This window comes from Cervus canadensis, chromosome 13 (genome assembly GCF_019320065.1).
Source record: "Cervus canadensis isolate Bull #8, Minnesota chromosome 13, ASM1932006v1, whole genome shotgun sequence".
In the NCBI taxonomy this organism is placed as follows: Eukaryota; Metazoa; Chordata; class Mammalia; order Artiodactyla; family Cervidae; genus Cervus; species Cervus canadensis.
Genome location: NC_057398.1, coordinates 70,467,436 through 70,486,276, shown reverse-complemented (window position 1 = coordinate 70,486,276; position 18,841 = coordinate 70,467,436). Strand labels below are relative to the sequence as shown.

At 42.3% G+C, this 18,841-nt stretch overlaps 1 protein-coding gene across 13 annotated transcripts in view; it reads right to left on the bottom strand.

Annotated features, from left to right (window-relative positions):
• Window positions 1-11,687, bottom strand: part of LOC122452557 — a 72,450-nt gene extending 60,763 nt beyond the window's left edge. For 12 of the 13 annotated variants that reach the window (XR_006272746.1, XR_006272747.1, XM_043486278.1 and 9 more), the window contains exons 1-2: window positions 11,478-11,687; window positions 7,547-7,677 (exon numbers count right to left, since the gene is read on the bottom strand). Coding sequence is in view for 10 of the 13 variants with exons in the window: in XM_043486278.1 (XP_043342213.1) it covers window positions 7,547-7,586 (40 nt within the window). In the remaining 3 variants the exon portion in view is untranslated. Of the gene's footprint in view, window positions 1-7,546; window positions 7,678-11,477 lie in introns of those variants that run through there. The other variant, XM_043486275.1, reaches the window with a different exon arrangement.
• Window positions 11,688-18,841: the final 7,154 nt, after the last annotated feature.

Below are 18,841 nucleotides of genomic sequence, written 5' to 3'. Positions count from 1 at the left end.
TGATTTATATTGTGAAATCTGGAATTGGAAGAAGGCACTTTGCATAACAGACAGAGGGAAGATCAAGAGAAATTACTGAATCCTTTTATACTCTTAACTGGTTGTAATACCAGGCGCAGCAATTTATAGAAAACAATATTTCTGTAAATAAAATAAGCTTCTGGAAAGCAATGCTTTTACAAATAAACCTATTCATCTGTCTAATCAGAACTTTGTTTATAACTTAGTTAATTTTTACTTATTGATCACATAATGTGTCAAGAATTTTTTGTCTAGTTTCCCATTGTTTCCTAGTTCTCTTTTATGTTTCTTTGTAACAAGTGAAATTGTGGTGTCTTAAAACTCTTTACAATGTATTGAAATTGTTTATTTTCTTGACTCACTCACCAAGCTATAAGCTCCTTGAAAAAAAGCAATCTGGCCTTGTTCATTACTGAATGCTGAACACAAATATAAACACACTAATTGTTGAACAAGTATTATTTTTTAAAATTTTCATATTGTAAAATAAAATGTATCATGACATTTTTAATTTTAGTTGGACTTGTTAATTCAGATAGTTTCAGTTCTGTTCAGGTGGTAATGAAAAAATGTTATGTTAGTTCTGCAATCAAGGTACCTACATTCTAGTGCCATGAAGATAAAAAGCAAATTTAGAATACAATTGCAACAAATAGCTCAATCCAGGTGACATGTTGCACTCACTACAATATTTTCACTTCAAACTGTTTCATGTGATTCCTTAATTATATGGTAATCTAGTAAATGGGGGCTTCCCTGGTGGCTCAGTGGTAAAGAATCTGCCTGCCAATGAAGGATTTGCAAGACAGGTGGATTCCAACCCTGGGTCGAGAAGATCCCCTGGAGAAGGAAATGACAATCCACTCCAGGATTCCTGCCTGGGAATCCCCACGGACAGAGGGGACTGGTGGGCTACAGGCTTTGGGGTTGCAAACAGTAGGACACAACAGCAACTGAGCACAACCTAGCAAATGATTTCAAACCCTTGAGATGAGGGGCCTGATTAAAAAAAGAAGAAGAAGAAGACGAACTACACTGAGTAACATAAAGGGTACTGTGGCAAAATGATGTGCCTCTTTTGATTTATAAACCAGTTGATCTTGGATGAACATTTGGGTAACATTTCAAATCCTAAAAGATGATGCTGTGAAAGTGCTGCACTCAATATGCCAGCAAATTTGGAAAACTCAGTAGTGGCCACAGGACTTGCAAATGTCAGTTTTCATTCCAACCCCAAAGAATGGCAATGCCAACCCAAGGAGAAACATGCCAAGACAGACATCAATGGACTAAGAAAAGCTAAACACAAAGCATATTAAAAGCAGCAAGGGAGAAACAAATAATATAAAAGGGAAATCCCATACACTTAATAGCTGATCTTTAGGCAGAAACTCTGCAGGACATAATTAAAGTACTGAAAGGGAAAAATCTACAACCAAGACTACTGTACCCAGCAAGGATCTCATTCAAAATTAATGGAGAAATAAAAAGCTTTTCAGAAAAGCAAAATTTAAGAGAATTCAATACCACCAAACTAGCTTTACAACAAATGTTAAAGGGACTTATGTAGCCAAGAAATAAGAGAGAAGAAAAAAGATCCCCCAAATCAACCCCCCAGAATTAGAAAATGGCAATAGGAACATATATATCAATAATTGCTTTAAATGTAAATGAATTCAATGCTCTAACCAAAAGGCACAGATTGGCTGAGTAGATACAAAAACAAGACCCATATATAGGCTCTCTACAAGAAACCCACTTCAGACGTCAAGACACATAGAGACTGAAAGTGAGAGGATGGAAAAATATATTCCATGCAAATGGGAAGCAAAAGAAAGCTGGAGTAGCAGTCCTCATATCAGACAAAATACATCTTAAAACAAGGAAGATTACAAGAGATAAGGAAGAACACTACATAATGCTCAACAGATCAATCCAAGAGGGAGACATAACAATTGTAAGTATCTATGCACCCAACATAGGAGAACCTCAATCTATAAGACGAACACTAAGAGACATAAAAGGAGAAACTGACAGTAACACAATAATAGCTGGATCTTTTAACATCCCACTTACACCCATGGACAGATCAACAAAACAGAAAATTAATGAGGAAACACAAGTCTTAAATGATACATTAAATGAGATGGATTTCATTGATATCGTCAGGACATTCCATTCAAATACAGAAGAATAAGTTTTTTCTAAAGGGCACATGGAACATTCTCCAGGATAGGCCACATCTTGGGTCACAAATCAAACCTCAGTTAATTTAAGAAACTTTAAATCATATCAAGCATCTTCTCCATCAATTACAAGGAAAAAAAGTGTAAGAAACACAAACACATGGAGACTAAATAACCAACAGGTAACTAAAGAAATAAAAAGATTTCTAGAAACAAATGACAATGAAAACATGACAACACAAAACCTTTGGGATGCAGAGAAAGCAGTTCTAACAGGGAAGTTTATAACAATACAATCCTACCTCAAGAAACAAGAAAAACAACAAATATACAACCTAACTTTACACCTGAAACAACTGAGAAAAGAAGGAGAAAAAAAAACTCAAAATTAGTAGGAGGAAAGAAAGCATAAAGACAGAACAGACATAAAGGAAAAAGAAAGGAAATAAATAATAGTAAAGCTTAAAAAAGCTAAAAGTTGGCTCTTTGAGGTGATAAACAAAATTGACAAACCTTTAGCCAGACTAGTCTAGAAAAAAAGAGAGAAGAATCAAATCAACAAACTTAGAAATGAAAAAGGAGAGGTTACAACACACAATGCAGAAATACAAAGGATTATAAGAGACTATTATGAACAACTATATAGCAATAAAATAGATAACCTGGAAGAAATGGACAGATTCTTAGAAAAGTTCAATCTTCCAAGATTGAACCTGGAAGGAATAGAAATTATGAACAACCCAATTACAAGCACTGAAATTGAAGCTGTGATCAAAAGTCTCCCCAAAATCAAACACCCAGGACCAGATGGCTTCACAGCAGAATTCTCTCAAACATGTAGAGAGGAGCTAATGCCTATATTTCTAAAACTTTTTTCAAAAAATTGTAGAGGAAGGAACATTTTCAAATTCATTCTATGAGGCCACCATCACCCTGATATGAAAACCAGACAAAGACAACACACAAAAAGAAAACTATAGGCCAATATCATTGATGAACATAGATGCAAAAATACTCAACAAAATTTTAGCAAACAGAATTCAGCAACATATCAACAAGTTCACCATGAACAAGTTGGGTTTATTCAAGGGATGCAAGGATTCTTCAATATACAGAAATCAAACAATGTGATGCACCATATTAACAAACTGAGAGAAAAAAAACCACATGATTATCTCGATAGATAAAGAAACACCTTTGAGAAAACTCAGCACACATTTATGATTAAAATAAATTCTTCAAAAAATGGGCATAGAAGGAACCTACATCAACATAGTAAGGGCCATACATGATAAGCCTGCAGTAAACATTACTCTCAATGCTGAAAAACTGAAAGCATCCCCCCCAAGATCAGGAACAAGACATGGGTGTCCATTTTCACCACTACTACTCAACATAGTTCTGGAAGTCCTAACTACAGCTATGACTACAGAAGAAAAAGAAATAAAAGGAATCCAGATCAGAAAAGAAGTAAAGCTCTCACTGTCTGCAGATGACATGATACTGTACATAGAAAACCCTAAAGATAGTATCAGAAAATTACTAGAGATAATCACTGAATTTTGCAAAGCTGCAGGATACAAACTCAATACACAGAAATCACTTGCATTTCTAAATACTAACAGTGAAAAATCAGAAAGAAAAATTAAGGAATCAGTCCTGATCACGACTGCAAGAAAAAGCATTAAATATCTAGGAAGAAACTTACCTAAGAAGACAAAGGAACTGTACACAGAAAATGATAAAACATTAGTGAAAGAAATCAAAGATGACATAAACAAATGGAGAGATATTCCATGTCCCTGTGTAGGAAGAATCAATACTGCAAAAATGACAATACTACCAAACACAATCTACAGATTCAATGTGATCCCTATCAAATTACCAATGGAATTTTTCACAGAACTAGAACAAAAAGTTTCACAGTTCATATGGAAACACAGAAGAACCAGACTAGCCAAAGCAGTCTTAAAGAAGAAGAATGGAGCTGGAGGAATCAACCTTCCTGATTTCAGATTATACTACAAAGCTACAGTCATCAAGACAGTATGTTAGTGGCACAAAAACAGAAATATAGACCAATGGAACAAGATAGAGAGCCCAGAAATAAACCCAGACACCTATGGGTAACTTATTTCTGACAAAAGAGGCAAGAATATACAATGGGGCAAAGACAGCCTCTTCAATAAATGGTGCTGGGAAAACTGGACAGCTACATGTAAAAGAATGAAATTAGAACATTTTCTAACATCATACACAAAGATAAAACTCAAAATGGATTAAAGACCTACATATAAGACCAGAAACTGTAAATCTCTTAGAGGAAAACATAGGCAGAACACTTGATGACATCAATCAAAGCAAGATCCTCTATGAAACACCTCCTAGAGGAATGGAAATAAAAACAAAAGTAAACAAGTGGGACCTGATTAAACTTAAGAAGCATTTACACAGCAAAGGAAACTATAAGCAAGGTGAAAAGACAATCCTCAGAATGGGAGAAATTAATGGCAAATGAAACAACTGACAAATGATTAATTTCCAAAACATACAAGCAGCTCATACAACTCAATACCAGAAAAACAAACAACCCAATCAAAAGTGGAAAAATGACCTAAAGAGACATTTCTCCAAAGAATATATACAGACGGCTAACAAGCACATGAAAAGATGTTTAACATTACTCATTATTAAAGAATTGCAAATCAAAACTACAATGACATATCATCTCACACCTGTCAGAATGGCTCTCACTAAAAAGCCTACAAACAATAAATGCTGGATAAGGTGTGGAAAAGAGGGAACACTCTTGCACTGATGGTGGGTATGTAAATTGATACAGCCAGTATGAAAGACAGTATTGAGATGCCTTAAAAAACTAGGAATAAAACCACCATATTGACCCAGCAATCCCATGCCTAGGCATATACCCTGAGGAAACCAAAATTGAAAGAGACACATGTATCCCATTGTTCACTGCAACACTATTTACAATAGCCAGAAAATGGAAGCAACCTAGATGTCCATTAATAGAAGAATGGATAAAGAAGTTGTGGTACATACACACAATGGAATATTACTCACCCATAAAAAGGAACACATTTGAGTCAGTTCTAATGAGGTGGATGAACCAAGAACCTATTATACGGAGTGAAGTGAGTCAGAAAGAGAAAGAAAAATACCGTACTCTAATGCATATATATGGAGTCTAGAAAACTGGTACTGAAGAATTTATTTACAGTGAAACTATGAAGAAACAGACATAGAGAATAAAACTATGGACATGGAGAGAGGGTAGAAGAAGGTTATATGTATGAAAGGGGTAACATGGAAACTTACATTACCATATATAAAATAGATAGCCAAAGGAAATTTGCTGTATGGCTCAGGAAACTCAAACAGGGGCTCTGTATAAACCTAGAGGGGTGGGATGGGGAGGGAGATGGGAGGGAGTTTCAAAAGAGAGGGAATACATGTATACCTATGTCTGATTCATGTTGAGGTCTGACAGAAAACAGCAAAATTCTGTAAAGCAATTATCTTTCAAAAACAATAGCAACAACAAAAAAGAATAGCAATGCCAAAGAACATTAAAACTACCACACAATTACACTCATTCCACATGTTAGCAAGGTAATGCTCAAAATTCTTTAAGCTAGGCTTCAACAATATGTGATCTGACAACTTCCAGATGTACAAGCTGAATTTAGAAAAGTCGGAGTAACCAGAGATCAAAATGGCAACATCTGCTGTATCATAGAAAAAGCAAGAGAATTCAGGAAATAAAACATCTACTTCTGGTTCATTGACTATGCTAAAGCCTTTGACTGTGTGGATCACAACAAACTGTTGAAAATTGTGAGAGATGTGAATACTAGACCACCTTCTCTGCCTCCTGAGAAATCTGCATGAGGTCAAGAAGCATACAGATTAGAAGCGTGCATGGAACAACACGCTGGTTCCAAATTGGGAAAGGAGTACATCAAGGCTGTATATTGTCACCCTGCTTATGTAATTTCTATGCAGAGTACGTCATGCGAAATGCCAGGCTGGATGAAGCACAACCTGGAATCAAGACTGCTAAGAGAAATGTCAATAACCTCAGATATGCAGATGACACTGAAATGGGAAATTTGAGTTCGGTTCTGTGGAGACAAGGAATGGAATCCAAGAACAGGTAAACACTCACAGTAGCAAGCAAATAAGATTTATTAAAGAGGACAAAAGTACAAAGCTATCAGCATAGAAACTGAGACGGTGTAAAGAGTCCCTATACTGGGACTTAGAGTAGTTTTTACATACTTCCTTAAATCACATTATTTCTAACCAATCAATTTAAAAGTCAAGACACTTAACATCTTTATGGCTTGCCTTGATCCTTTGGACTGGTTGCAAATTGGGAAAGGAGTATGTAAAAGCTATATACTGTCACCCTGCTTATTTAACTTATATGCAGAGTATATAATGTGAAATGCCAGACTGGATGAAGCACAAGCTAGAATCAAGACTTCTGGGAGAACTATCAATAACCTCAAATATGCAGATGAAACCACCCTAATGGCAGAAAGCAAAGAAGAACTGAAGCGCCTCTTGATGGAAGTGAAAGTGTAGAGTGAAAAATCTGGTTTAAAACTCCACACTCAAAAAATGAAGATCATGGTATCCAGTCTCAACATTTCATTGCAAATAGATGGGGAAAAATTGGAAATGGTGAAAGAGATTATTTTCCTGGGCTCCAAAATCACTGAAGATGGTGACTGCATCCATGAAATTAAAAGACACTTGCTCCTTTGAAGAAAAGCTATGACCAACCTAAACAGCATATTAAAAAGCAGACATTACTTTGCCAACAAAAGTCTTAGTCAAAGTTATGGCTTTTCAAGTAGTCATGTAAGATGTGAGAGCTGGATATGAGCGACCAAGAATTGATGCTTTTGAACTGTGGTGTTGGAGAAGACTCTTGAGAGTCCCTTGGACTGTAAGGAGATCAAGTCAGTCTATCCAAAAGTAAATCAGTCCTGGATATTCATTGGAAGGATTGATGCTGCGGCTGAAACTCCAATACTTTGGAAACCTGATGGGAAGAACAGACTCATTGGAAAAGACCCTGATTCTGGGAAAGATTGAAGGCAGGAGGAGAAGGGTATGACAGAGGATGAGACGGTTGGATGACATCACCAACTCGATGGCCATGTTTTGAGCAGGCTCCAGGAGTTGGTGATGGACAGGGAGGCCTGGCATGCTGCAGTCCATGGGGTCACAGAGTCAGATAAGACTGAGGACTGAACTGAACTTGGTCCTGAGATTAAGTCACCATGACCTTGGCCACTTTCTCTTACCTTGGACATGGGATATCTCTTCACGGCTGCTCCAGCACATCACAGTCACTGCTCCTGACGTTGAACTTGGGGTATCTCCTCCTGGGCACTGGACATGGGGTATCTCCTCTCAGCTGCTCACTGCTCCAGCACTGCACAGCCCCACAAGGTAAGAGAAACCCCAGTAAGATGACAGGTGCTGAGAGAGGGCATCAGAGGGCAGACGGCCTGGAACCACAGTCACAGAAAACTAGCCAGTCTAATCACAGGACCACAGTCTTGTCTAACTCAATGAAACTAAGCCACGCTGTGTAGGGGCACCCAAGATGGACGGGTCATGGTGGAGAGTTCTGACAAAATGTGGTCCACTGGAGAAGGGAATGGCAAACCACTTCAGTATTCTTGCTTTGAGAAACGCATGAACAGGATGAAAAGGCAAAAAGCTAGGACACTGAAAGATGAACTCCTCAGGTCAGTAGGCACCCAAAGTGATACTGGAGATCAGTAGGGAAATAAATCCAGAAAGAATAAAGAGATGCAGCCAAAGCAAAAACAACACACAGCTGTGGATGTGACTGGGGATAGAAGTAAGGTCCAATGCTGTAAAGAGCAATATTGCATAGGAACATGGAATGTTAGGTCTTTGAATCAAGGCAAACTGGAAGTGGTCAAATAGGAGATGACAAGAGTGAACATTGATGTTCAGGAATCAGTGAATTTAAATGGACTGGAATGGGTGAATTTAACTCAGATGACCACTGTGTCTACTACTGTGGCCAAGAATCCCTTCGATGAAATGGAGTACCCATCACAGTCAACAAGAGAGTCTGAAATGCAGTACTTGGATGCAATCTCAAAAACAACAGAATGATCTCTGTTCGTTTCCAAGGCAAACCATTCAATATCACAGTAATCCAAGTCTATGCCCTGATCAGCAACACTAAAGAAGCTGAAGTTGAACAGTTCTGTAAAGACCTACAAGAACTTTTAGAACTGATAACCCCAAAACGATGAGTTTTTCATTATAGGTGACTGGAATACAAAAGTAATAAGTCAAATACCTAGAGTAATAAGCAAATTTAGCCTTAGAGTACAGAATGAAGCAGGGTAAAGGCTAATAGAGTTCTGTCAAGAGAAGGAACTAGTCAGAGCAAAGAGCCTCTTCAAACAACACAAGAGAAGACTACACATGGACATCATCAGATGGCCAACATTGAAATCAGATTGATTTATATTCTTTGCAGTCAAAGATGGAGAAGCTCTATACTGTCAGTAAAAATGAGACCAGGAGCTGACTGTGACTCAGATCATGAACTCCTTATGGCCAAATTCAGATTAAAATTGAAGAAAGTAGGGAAAACCACTAAACCATTAACGTATGACCTAAATCAAATCTCTTACCATTATACAGTGGAAGTGAGAAATAGATTTAAGGGACTAGATCTGATTGAGTCCCTGATGAACTATGGACAGAGGTTCGTGACATTGTAGAGGAGACAGGGATCAAGACCATCCCCAAGAAAAAGAAATGCAAAAAATCCAAAATGGCTGTCTGAGTAGGCCTTACAGGTAGCTGTGAAAAGAAGAGAAGTGAAAGGCAAAGGAGAAAAGGAAAGATAGACCCATTTGAATGCAGACTTCCAACGGATAGCAAGGAGAGATAAGAAAGCCTTCCTCAGTGATCAGTGCAAAGAAATAGAGGGAAACAACAGAATGGGAAAGACTAGAGATCTCTTCAAGAAAATTAGAGATACCAAGGGAACATCTCATGCAAAGATGGGAGAACAAAGGACAGAAATGGTATGGCTTTAAGAGCAGCAGAAGATATTTAAAAGAGGTGACAAGAATACACAGAAATGTACAAAAAAGATCTTCAAGACCCAGATAATCACAATGGTGTGATCACTCACCTATAGCCAGACATCCTGGAATGACAAGTCAAGTGAGCCTTAGGAAGCATCACTACAAACAAAGCTAATGGAGGTGATGGAATTCCAGGAGAGCTATTTCAAATCTGGAAAGATGATGTTGTGTACATGCTGCACTCAATATGCCAGCAAATTTGGAAAACTGAGCAGTGTCCATAGGACTGGAAAAGGTCAGTTTTCACTCCAATCTGAAAGAAAGGCAATGCCAAAGAATGGTCAAACTACCGCACAAATGCACTCATCTCACACGCTAGCAAAGTAATGCTCAAAATTCTCCAAGCGGGGCTTCAGCAATATGTAAACCATGAACTTCCAGATGTTCTAGCTGATTTGAGAATGGGCAGAGGAGCCAGAGATCAAGTTGCCAACATCCACTGGATCATCAAAAAAGCAAGAGAGTTCCAGAAAAACATCTATTTCTGCCTTATTGATGATGCCAAAGCCTTTGACTGAGTGGATCATAATAAAGTGTGGAAAATTCTGAAAGAGGTGGGAATACCAGACCATCTGACCTGCCTCTAGAGAAACCTGTATGCAGGTCAGGAAGCAACAGTTAGAACTGGACATGAAACAACAGACTGGTTCTAAATAGGAATAGGTATATGTCAAGGACGTATATTGTCACCCTGCTTATTTAACTCATATGCAGAGTACATCATGAGAAACACTCAGCTGGGTGAAGCTCAAGCTGGAATCAAGGTTGTCAAGAGGAATATCAATAACCTCAGATATGCAGATTATACCACCCTTATGGCAGAAAGTGAAGAGGAACTAAAAAGTCTCTTGATGAAAGTGAAGGAGGAGAGGTAAAAAGTTGGCTTAAAGCTCAACATTCAGAAAACTAAGATCATGGCATCTGGTCCCATCACCTCATGGCAAATAGATGGGGAAACAGTGGAAATAGTGTCAAGACTTCATTTTTTGGGGCTCCAAAATCACTGCAGATGTTGACTGCAGCCATGAAATTAAGACGCTTACTCCTTGGAAGGAAAGTTATGACCAACCTAGACAGCATATTAAAAAGCAGAGACATTACTTTGCCAACAAAGGTCTGTCTAGTCAAGGCTATGGTTTTTCCAGTAGTCATGTATGGATGTGAGAGTTGGACTGTGAAGAAAGCTGAGTGCTAAAAAATTGATGCTTTTGAACTGTGGTGTTGGAGAAGACTCTTGAGAGTCCCTTGGACTGCAAGGAGTTCCAACCAGTCCATCCTAAAGGAGATCAGTCCTGGATATTCATTATAAGGGCTGATGCTGAAGCTGAAACACCAATACTTTGGCCACCTCTTGTGAAGAGTTCACTCATTGGAAAAAACCCTGATGCTGGGAGGGATTGGGGGCAGGAGGAGAACGGGATGACAGAGGATGAGACGGCTGGATGGCATGACTGACTCCATGCACGTGAATTTGAGTAAACTTCGGCAGCTGGTGATGGACAGGGAGTCCTGGCGTGCTGAGATTCATGGGGTTGCAAAGAGTCAGACAGGACTGAGCGACTGAACTGAACTGTACTGTTTGAGCTCAGATGACTCCTCCTATCTTTCCTCCGGTTGCCCAGACTTTGGGGTTAACTTCTACTTCTGTCAAAGGTAAGCACAACTTTTTTTTTTCCGTATGAATTGAAATCTACACTTTAGATAGAATATCTCTTCCTAGGATGGGGGTTTTGCTGCGGATGGATGGATGGACGGGGCCCCTCAGCTACACGTGGTGGGGCTGTGGCACGCTGGCCTGGCGGCGGAGCTGGTTCCTGGGAGACTCTGGGGATAGAGGGAGCTGGCCGGCGTCACAGGCATCGCGAGACCAGCCTCGTGTGTGTGGTGGTGGGACCCTCATTTTCCTGGAGGCCGGCCATGACTCGGTCTTTCTGGTCACGAGACGGCACACGTGCCCCTGTCCCCCTGCCCTCCCTGTGCGGGCTTGTTGCCTTTCTCTGTCACTGCCGGCTTTCCCCCCTCCCGGCCTGCCCCACACAGGTGACCGCCCAGCACCCCCTTCCCCTGGTTAGGACCTAACCAGCCTCACCTCATGTGGGTGTTGTTCCCTGGCCTCCGTGGCTGGTGGCATCCCCGGGCAGAGAAGTGCCCTCAGTCCCTGAGGGGTGAAGCTGGGCACAGCAGGTTGCACGTGAGGGCCGTGGAGGTGCCGGTATATGGCGGGAGAGCGTTCTCCCTGACCAGCTGTTGGGGCACTGGGTGTTGGCGGTGGTGGGTGCAAGCCCCGACATGGGGGCCCCATGGGCTCAGGACGGGCAGTATCCGTCCTGGGAGGCATGGGACTGCTCCTATAATGGAGGCTTCCGTTGGTGAGAGCCCGTGGTGTGACCCGGAAGCACTCCTGGTCATTTGGAATGGCTTCCGGGCCGCGAGCGACAGCGAGGGCCACCTGCTGGCCACAGAACCACCTGCACTGCCACGTCTTTGCAACATGGGCCTACATGGCCACGCTCCGTCGGTGCCTCGTCCGTCCCATCTGCTGATCCCCAGGGCTGCGCCCTGGTGTGTCTCACTTTGCCGGGCCAACCTTGGCCCCGCTCCCTTGCCCTTTGCCACCTTCTGTCCACTGACGTTGTCACGTGCTGGACCAGGAGGAGCATACGTGCCCCCGGCGTTCTCCCGCTGAAGTGCATTTGCCTGAGCCGCAGTCCCCGGCTGGCTGCCGTGCGTGTATGCCCGGCCCCCCGGGGGGTGGAAGCGAGGGTGCCACTGCTGTCCCAGATGTGCCCGGCTGGTGTCCTTGGCCCCACGTCTGAGCCCGCCGGGCCCGCTACAGGGGTCTCCCCATCAGAACTTCAGAGCAGAACGCTGAGTCCCTCGTGGACGGAGCATGGGGGATCATTCGGCCTCGCTGCAGGCGGAGTGGGTCGGCCGGCCCAGGATGATCACCCTCCCCCTTTCTCACCTCCTGGGGTTTCACTGCCACCGCCCTTCACCCAACACCCAGCACGCCAGGCGCCCTGTGCTCACTTGGGGTTTCCAGGTGGTGCAGTAGTGAAGAATCAGCCTGCTAACGCAGGCAGTTGCAAAAGATGCAAGTTTGATCCCTGAGTGGGAGAGATCCCGTGGAGGAGGAAATGGCAACCCCCTCATGTACTCTTGCCTGGAAAATCCCTTGGACAGAGGAGCCTGGTGGGCTGCCTGCAGTCCATGGGGTTGTAGTCAGAGAGGCAGACGCAACTGAGCACATGCACATATACACATGAAAAAAAAAGAATAGAATCCCAGTTACAAGTCAACTGTTGTGTAAAGAATTTTGTAACTGGCTTTCCAGAAATGCCACGTTTAGTAGCTGACTTAGGAGGAGGAGGACCCAGATTACACAGGAGGGTTGAGAAAGTGCCTCCTGTATCAAGTAGGAATTTAACAGGATGGCCTCCTCCAGTTAAGAGTCCCTTGAGGCTCCTGTGTGGGGCTGAGGACAGGAGCCACTGTGTGAAGCCCTGGGCCCTTGTCAATCTTGATCTTGGATCTGAGTTTCTGACCCCTGAAACCTACATCCCTGGGGATGTTACTCTTCCAGTGATCTCCCTTGCAAGTGGGGCAAGGCCTTGGTGGTGGCCTCTGCTTGCCTTGGGGGCATTGTCCCTTAAAGTTTCCATCCTTACAACAGAAACAGACTCCAGGTTTTTGCTTGTGTCCTCCCACATTTGTAGCCCTAAAGTTAACTCCCTGTAGGGCCATAATGAGAGCTTTGGCCTTTCTCTTATCGCTATTCTCTTTTTCCTTAGGTTCATCCTGATTTCGATTTAAGAATACTGATGTGGCAGCTCTTACCAGTATAGGGTAAGGAAATTAGAGGAGGTGAGGTTCGGAAAAAGAAGGAGACCGGCACTTTACGGAACAGATTCACCTTTAGTGAGGCAAGAAGGGGAAGCAGTCGGATTAGTGAGCTGCTGCACTAACCCAAGAAAAGAGTAAGTATACATAGGCATATATGTGGATATCTACTGTGAAGGGGGCCTGTTCTTCTCTAAGGTTGTCTGGAGTGAGTGAAGTCGCTCAGTCATGTCCAACACCTTGTGACCGCGTGGACTGTAGCCCTACCAGGCTCCTCCGTCCATGGGATTTTCCAGGCAAGAATACTGGAGTGGGTTGCCACTTCCTTCTGCAGGAGATCTTCCCGACTCACGGATTGGACTCGGGTCTCCTGCATTGTTGGCAGACGCTGTACTGTCTGAGCTGCAAGGAAGCCAGGGAAGTGTTTGGAGTAGTTATCTCCTAAATGGCTGGGGCAAGGAATTCTGGAGACCAGCTGGGACCAGCTGGGAGCTGGACGTGATCAACTTTAATGTCCATTTTTTTCTTCGGGTCAGAGTTCTTTGTTTTGCATAGAATGGTGGGGAGGACCTGGAAGGGAGTTTTAACTCCAGGATATTTTGAGCAGTATTACTTTCCTTCAATGAGGCCCTCTAAATCTATATGGGGGCCAAAGGCCAGTTTGGGGAGTTTCCTCTGAATACCTGGAACCGACTGAGTAATAAACTTGTCTTTCAGGATAAGTTTGGGGCATCTAGGTCCAAATTAGTGTGATTTCTCAGTGCATCCCCGAGCCTTTCCAGAAAAGCTATGTGAATTTTCTCCTTTTCCATGAGTAATTCCAGATAGTTTGGCGTAGTCTAAGGGCTTAGATAGCATATTAAAAAGCAGAGACATTACTTTGCCAACAAAGGTCTATCTGATCAAGGCTATGGTTTTTCCAGTGGTCATGTATGGATGTGAGAGTTGGACCATGAAGAAAGCTGAGCGCCGAAAAATTGATGCTTTTGAATTGTGGTGTTGGAGAAGACTCTTTTGAGTCCCTTGGACTCAAGGAGATCCAACCAGTCCATCCTGAAAGAGATAAGTCCTGGGTGTTCATTGGAAGGACTGATGCTGAAGCTGAAACTCCAATACTTTGGCCACCTCATGGGATGAGTTGACTCCCTGGAAAAGACCCTGATGCTGGGAGGGATTGGGGGCAGGAGGAGAAGGGGACGACAGAGGATGAGATGGCTGGATGGCATCACCGACTCGATGCACATGAGTTTGAATAAATTCCAGGAGTTTGTGATGGACAGGGAGGCCTGGCGTGCTGCGATTCATGGGATCACAGAGTCGAACTCGACTGAGCGACTGAGCTGAACTGAACTGAGGGGCTTAGCTTATGATTTTCTTAAGCCTTCCTTAATGAAAGTGATAAAGTGAACTCTCTTCCGGTCATCACTGTCTTTGTCATGTGCCCAATTAGGATCGGCTATGGGTACTGCCTGGAGCCCTGTAGGTAACCAGGCTGATTCACTGTCAACTCTCCCCTGCATGCTAGTAGCATACCATTCATCTTCCCATCTCTGGGCATTTTTAATTACTACTTCTTTCATTGTCAGTAAGGGTGCTAATCAGGATTAGCATGATATCTTTCCATGCCATGTCAAACATTGATTTAGACCCTGGAAAACACTTATATAATTGTCAGGATCTTCAGTAAAGCTTTCTAGGTCTAATTTAATTTGCCTTAAATCTCAGAGGGGGAAAGGAACATGAACTCCTGTGGCTCCCAAGTCCCCATTAGGAGCTTCTTGTAATGGAAGGAGGGAAGGATATAGCCTGGAGATCACCAGTGTTGGGTTAGGAGCCACTGAGGTAGGAGTTGCTGCTGGTGCCCAAGGCATTACCAGAGATTGTGGAGGCTCCTGTGGGCTAGGTTTGGGCAGCTCTGGTTAAGGGTGACAGTTTGGGCCTGAGGACTTGGAGGAAGTTATAGGCAGCATAGAAGTAGCAAGCCCACAACTCCTGGATAAGAGGGTTTTCTCTCTCAAGACAAAACCTGTATATATGGCACTTCTGACCATTTTCCTTCTTGACTGCAAAATAGGTCTAGTTGGAGGATGGTATTATAATCAAATGAGCCCTCAGCGGGCCATTTTTCACCATCAGATAGATCCTATTGAGGCTATGCCTTGGTGCAGAAAAAGATCATACTCTTCTTTACCAAGGTCTAAGGGTTAAACTTCTAGTTCTTCAGTATACTTGCCAAAGGCATCTGCTTTGAGCTGGGTGTAGAGCACAAAGAGGTTGCTCCCATCTGAAAGACAGAAGATCAGCGTCCAGCACTCTTTGTCTTTTCTCCAGTTCTTCTGATAGAGGGTGTCCGCACCTTGCACAGTGGGAGCAAAGAAACACCAATAAAGTATGCTTCCCTCAAGTTTGGAGTGCACCTGGTCTTGACCACCATTATCCAGTTACCCTGGACGGTTGTCCTCTTCCTGTGTCTATCTTCCTTTCCACCTAGAGATAGATATAGAGTGAGAGCCTAGGTCGGTGGACTTGCTGTGCTCTTGAACATTGGGTGTGCCTGAACTGGAGTTCCCCTAAAGCAAGCTATGTAGTGCACAAGGTTAGTAGTATTTACACACACACCAAAATGATCCTACCTTACGTGAAAAATCTCATAACCTCTAAATGTTAGGAAAGAGAAATGGTAGATGTCCTGCGGTTCTCACTGAGGCAGCAGCCTAGCAGAGATTTTGCTCAGCACCCCCGTCAATCTGCTGGCTAATACCGAGACCCGAGGCCACTGTCTACTGACTCTGTCTGCCTTTGGAACTCGTGCAGGCTTGTGAAACAGAGTGGCTCAAGAGACCACGCAGCTAGATTGGGTAACGAGAAGTGAATGACAGAGTTGAGAGTGAGTGTCTGTGCTTGCCTTGAGTAGGTATTCAGGATTTCCAGACCAGTCCCCAAAAGATGAGACAGGAATCCGAGTTCTTGTCCATGCAGCCAAAGAATGGAATTCATGAACATGCAAACACTCATGGTAGTAACTGCATAAGATTTATTAAAGAGGAAGAAAATGCAAAACTCTCAGCATAGACACTCAGTATAGAGAGGGGGTAAAGAGTCACCCCAAGGTGGTTTTGATACCCTTCCTTCAAATCACATTATTTCTAAACATTGAATTTAAAGGTCAAGATACTTAACATCATCTTTATGACTTCTTTTGATCCTTGGATTAAGTCACTGCTCTTTTTCATGCCCTCTGTCCACTTTACAATGGGCCAGATGCATGGGCTTAAGATTAATGATCACCAGTTGTTTTTCCCTCAAGTGTATGGAACAGAGTTTAATTGCTGCTCTTCTCTGGATCTGAGTGCTGATAATTTTTCAGAATAAAGACACATTCCAGGAATTTAGGACAATGGAGCAGGATGTTTCCTGAAAACAAGACTGAGGTTTCAGAGTTATACACTGACTGCCTAGTAATTTCTACTGCAATACCACTGTCATGGCAGAAAGCAAAAAGGAACTAAAGGTGAAAGAGGAGAGTAAAAAAGAAAAAAATACCAGCTTAAAACTCTTAAAATCTTAAATTATCTTAAAATTAAGATAATGGCATCCAATATTATCATTAAAATAATGACAAACCTAGACAGCATATTAAAGCAAAGACATTACTTTACCAACAAAGGTCCGTCTTGTCAAGGCTATAGTTTTCCCAGTGGTCATGTATGGATGTGAGAGTTGGACTATAAGGAAAGCTGAGCACCAAAGAACTGATGCTTTTGAACTGTGGTGTTGGAGAAGACTCTTGAGAGTCCCTTGGACTGCAAGGAGATCCAATCAGTCCATCATAAAGGAAATCAGTCCTGAATATTCATTGGAAGGACTGATGGTGTAGCTGAAATTCCAGTTCTTTGGCCACCTGATGGGAAGAGCTGACTCATTTGAAAAGACCCTGGTGCTGGGAAAGATTGAGGGCGGGAGGAGAAGGAATGGACTGAGGATGAGATGGCTGGGTGGCATCACTCACTCAATGAGCATGAGTTTGAGTAAACTCTGGGAGTTGGTGATGGACAGGGAGGCCTGGTGTGCTGCAGTCCATGGGGCAGCAAAGAGTTGGACATGACTGAGTGACTAAACTGAACTGAACTGAATGGCATCCATTCCCATCACTCCATGACAAATAGATGGAGAAACAGTGGAAACAATGAGACTTTATTTTGGAGGTCTCCAAAATGACTGCAGACAGTGACTGCAGCCATGAAATTAAGATACTTGCTCCTTGAAAGAAAAGCTTTAACAAACCTAGACGGTATATTAAAAAGCAGAGACATCACTTTACCAACCACGGTCCATAGAGTGAAGGCTGTGGTTTTCCAGTAGTCATGAGTGGATGGGAGAGTTCTACCATAAAGAAGGCTGAGCCCCAAAGAGTTAATGTTTGAACTGTGGTGTTGGAGAAGACTCTTGAGAGTCCCTTGAACAGCAAGGAGATCAAACCAGTCAATCAACTCTGAATATTCATTGGAAGGACTGATGCTGAAGCTGCAGCTCCAATACTTTGGCCACCTAATGCAAAGAACTGACTCACTGGAAAATACCCTGATGCTGGGACAGATTGAAGGCAGAAAGTGTGGACAGAGGATGAGGTGGTTGGATGGAATCACCGAGGTAATGGACACGGGTGATGAATAGAAAGCCTTTGCTACAGTCCATAGGGTCTCAAAGAGTTGGACATCACTGAGCAACTGAACTCTAGGTCTTGTCCCATCCAGTTTAGACTTTTTCCATTTATTCATAATCACTGTGTGGTGTCCAACTCTTTGCAAACCCCGTGGACTGCAGCCCATCAGGCTCTTCCATCCATGGACTTCTCCAGGGAAGAATACTGGAGTGGGTAGCCATTCATTTTTCCAGGGGTTCTATTCAACCTAGGGATGGGACATGGGTCTCCCACATTGCAGGCAGATTCTTTACTGTCTGAGACACTAGGGAAGCCCAATCTAAGATTAAGAAAGTCAATGTCTATACTTTTTCATCTATTCCCCATCTTCTTTGGGTTACAATGTGGCATAATTTCCCTTATGATGAGTTTTTTTTTTTTTCCCAGTCCAACCTCTTATCTAAGCCTTAATTAACTGAAGAATCATATAGAAGAAAAAATTACTATTTGTATTTTGCAAGGTTAGTCCTTTAAAGCCATCACATTTTGTTTCTTCAAAATCCTTGGCCATGAACAACCAGTATATTTGAAGCCAGGGGTTGAATGAAACATAATTTGAGGTGAGGAAGTATATAAGTAGAACACATTAATTCACTATTTCTTATATCATAATTATTTATCTACTCACACCAATATTAATCCTCCCTTAGATTGTGAAACTGCCTTGTGATTCGAATGGGAAGGAAGGCAGATGGCATAAATTCCAGCAAGGTTGAACTGTTTCCAGGTCTTAAGTTTAAGTGCAGACTTAAGAGCAGCATATTGGTACTTTCAGCCAAAATTTCCACTTGCCATCACATTTGTGGTAAAGAGACCAATAGCTTTAAAATTATTGAATTAGAAAATGTGTTTTCCATGATCATAACTAATATATAGTGAAATATAGATCCTGGTTAAGGAGCTAAATTATT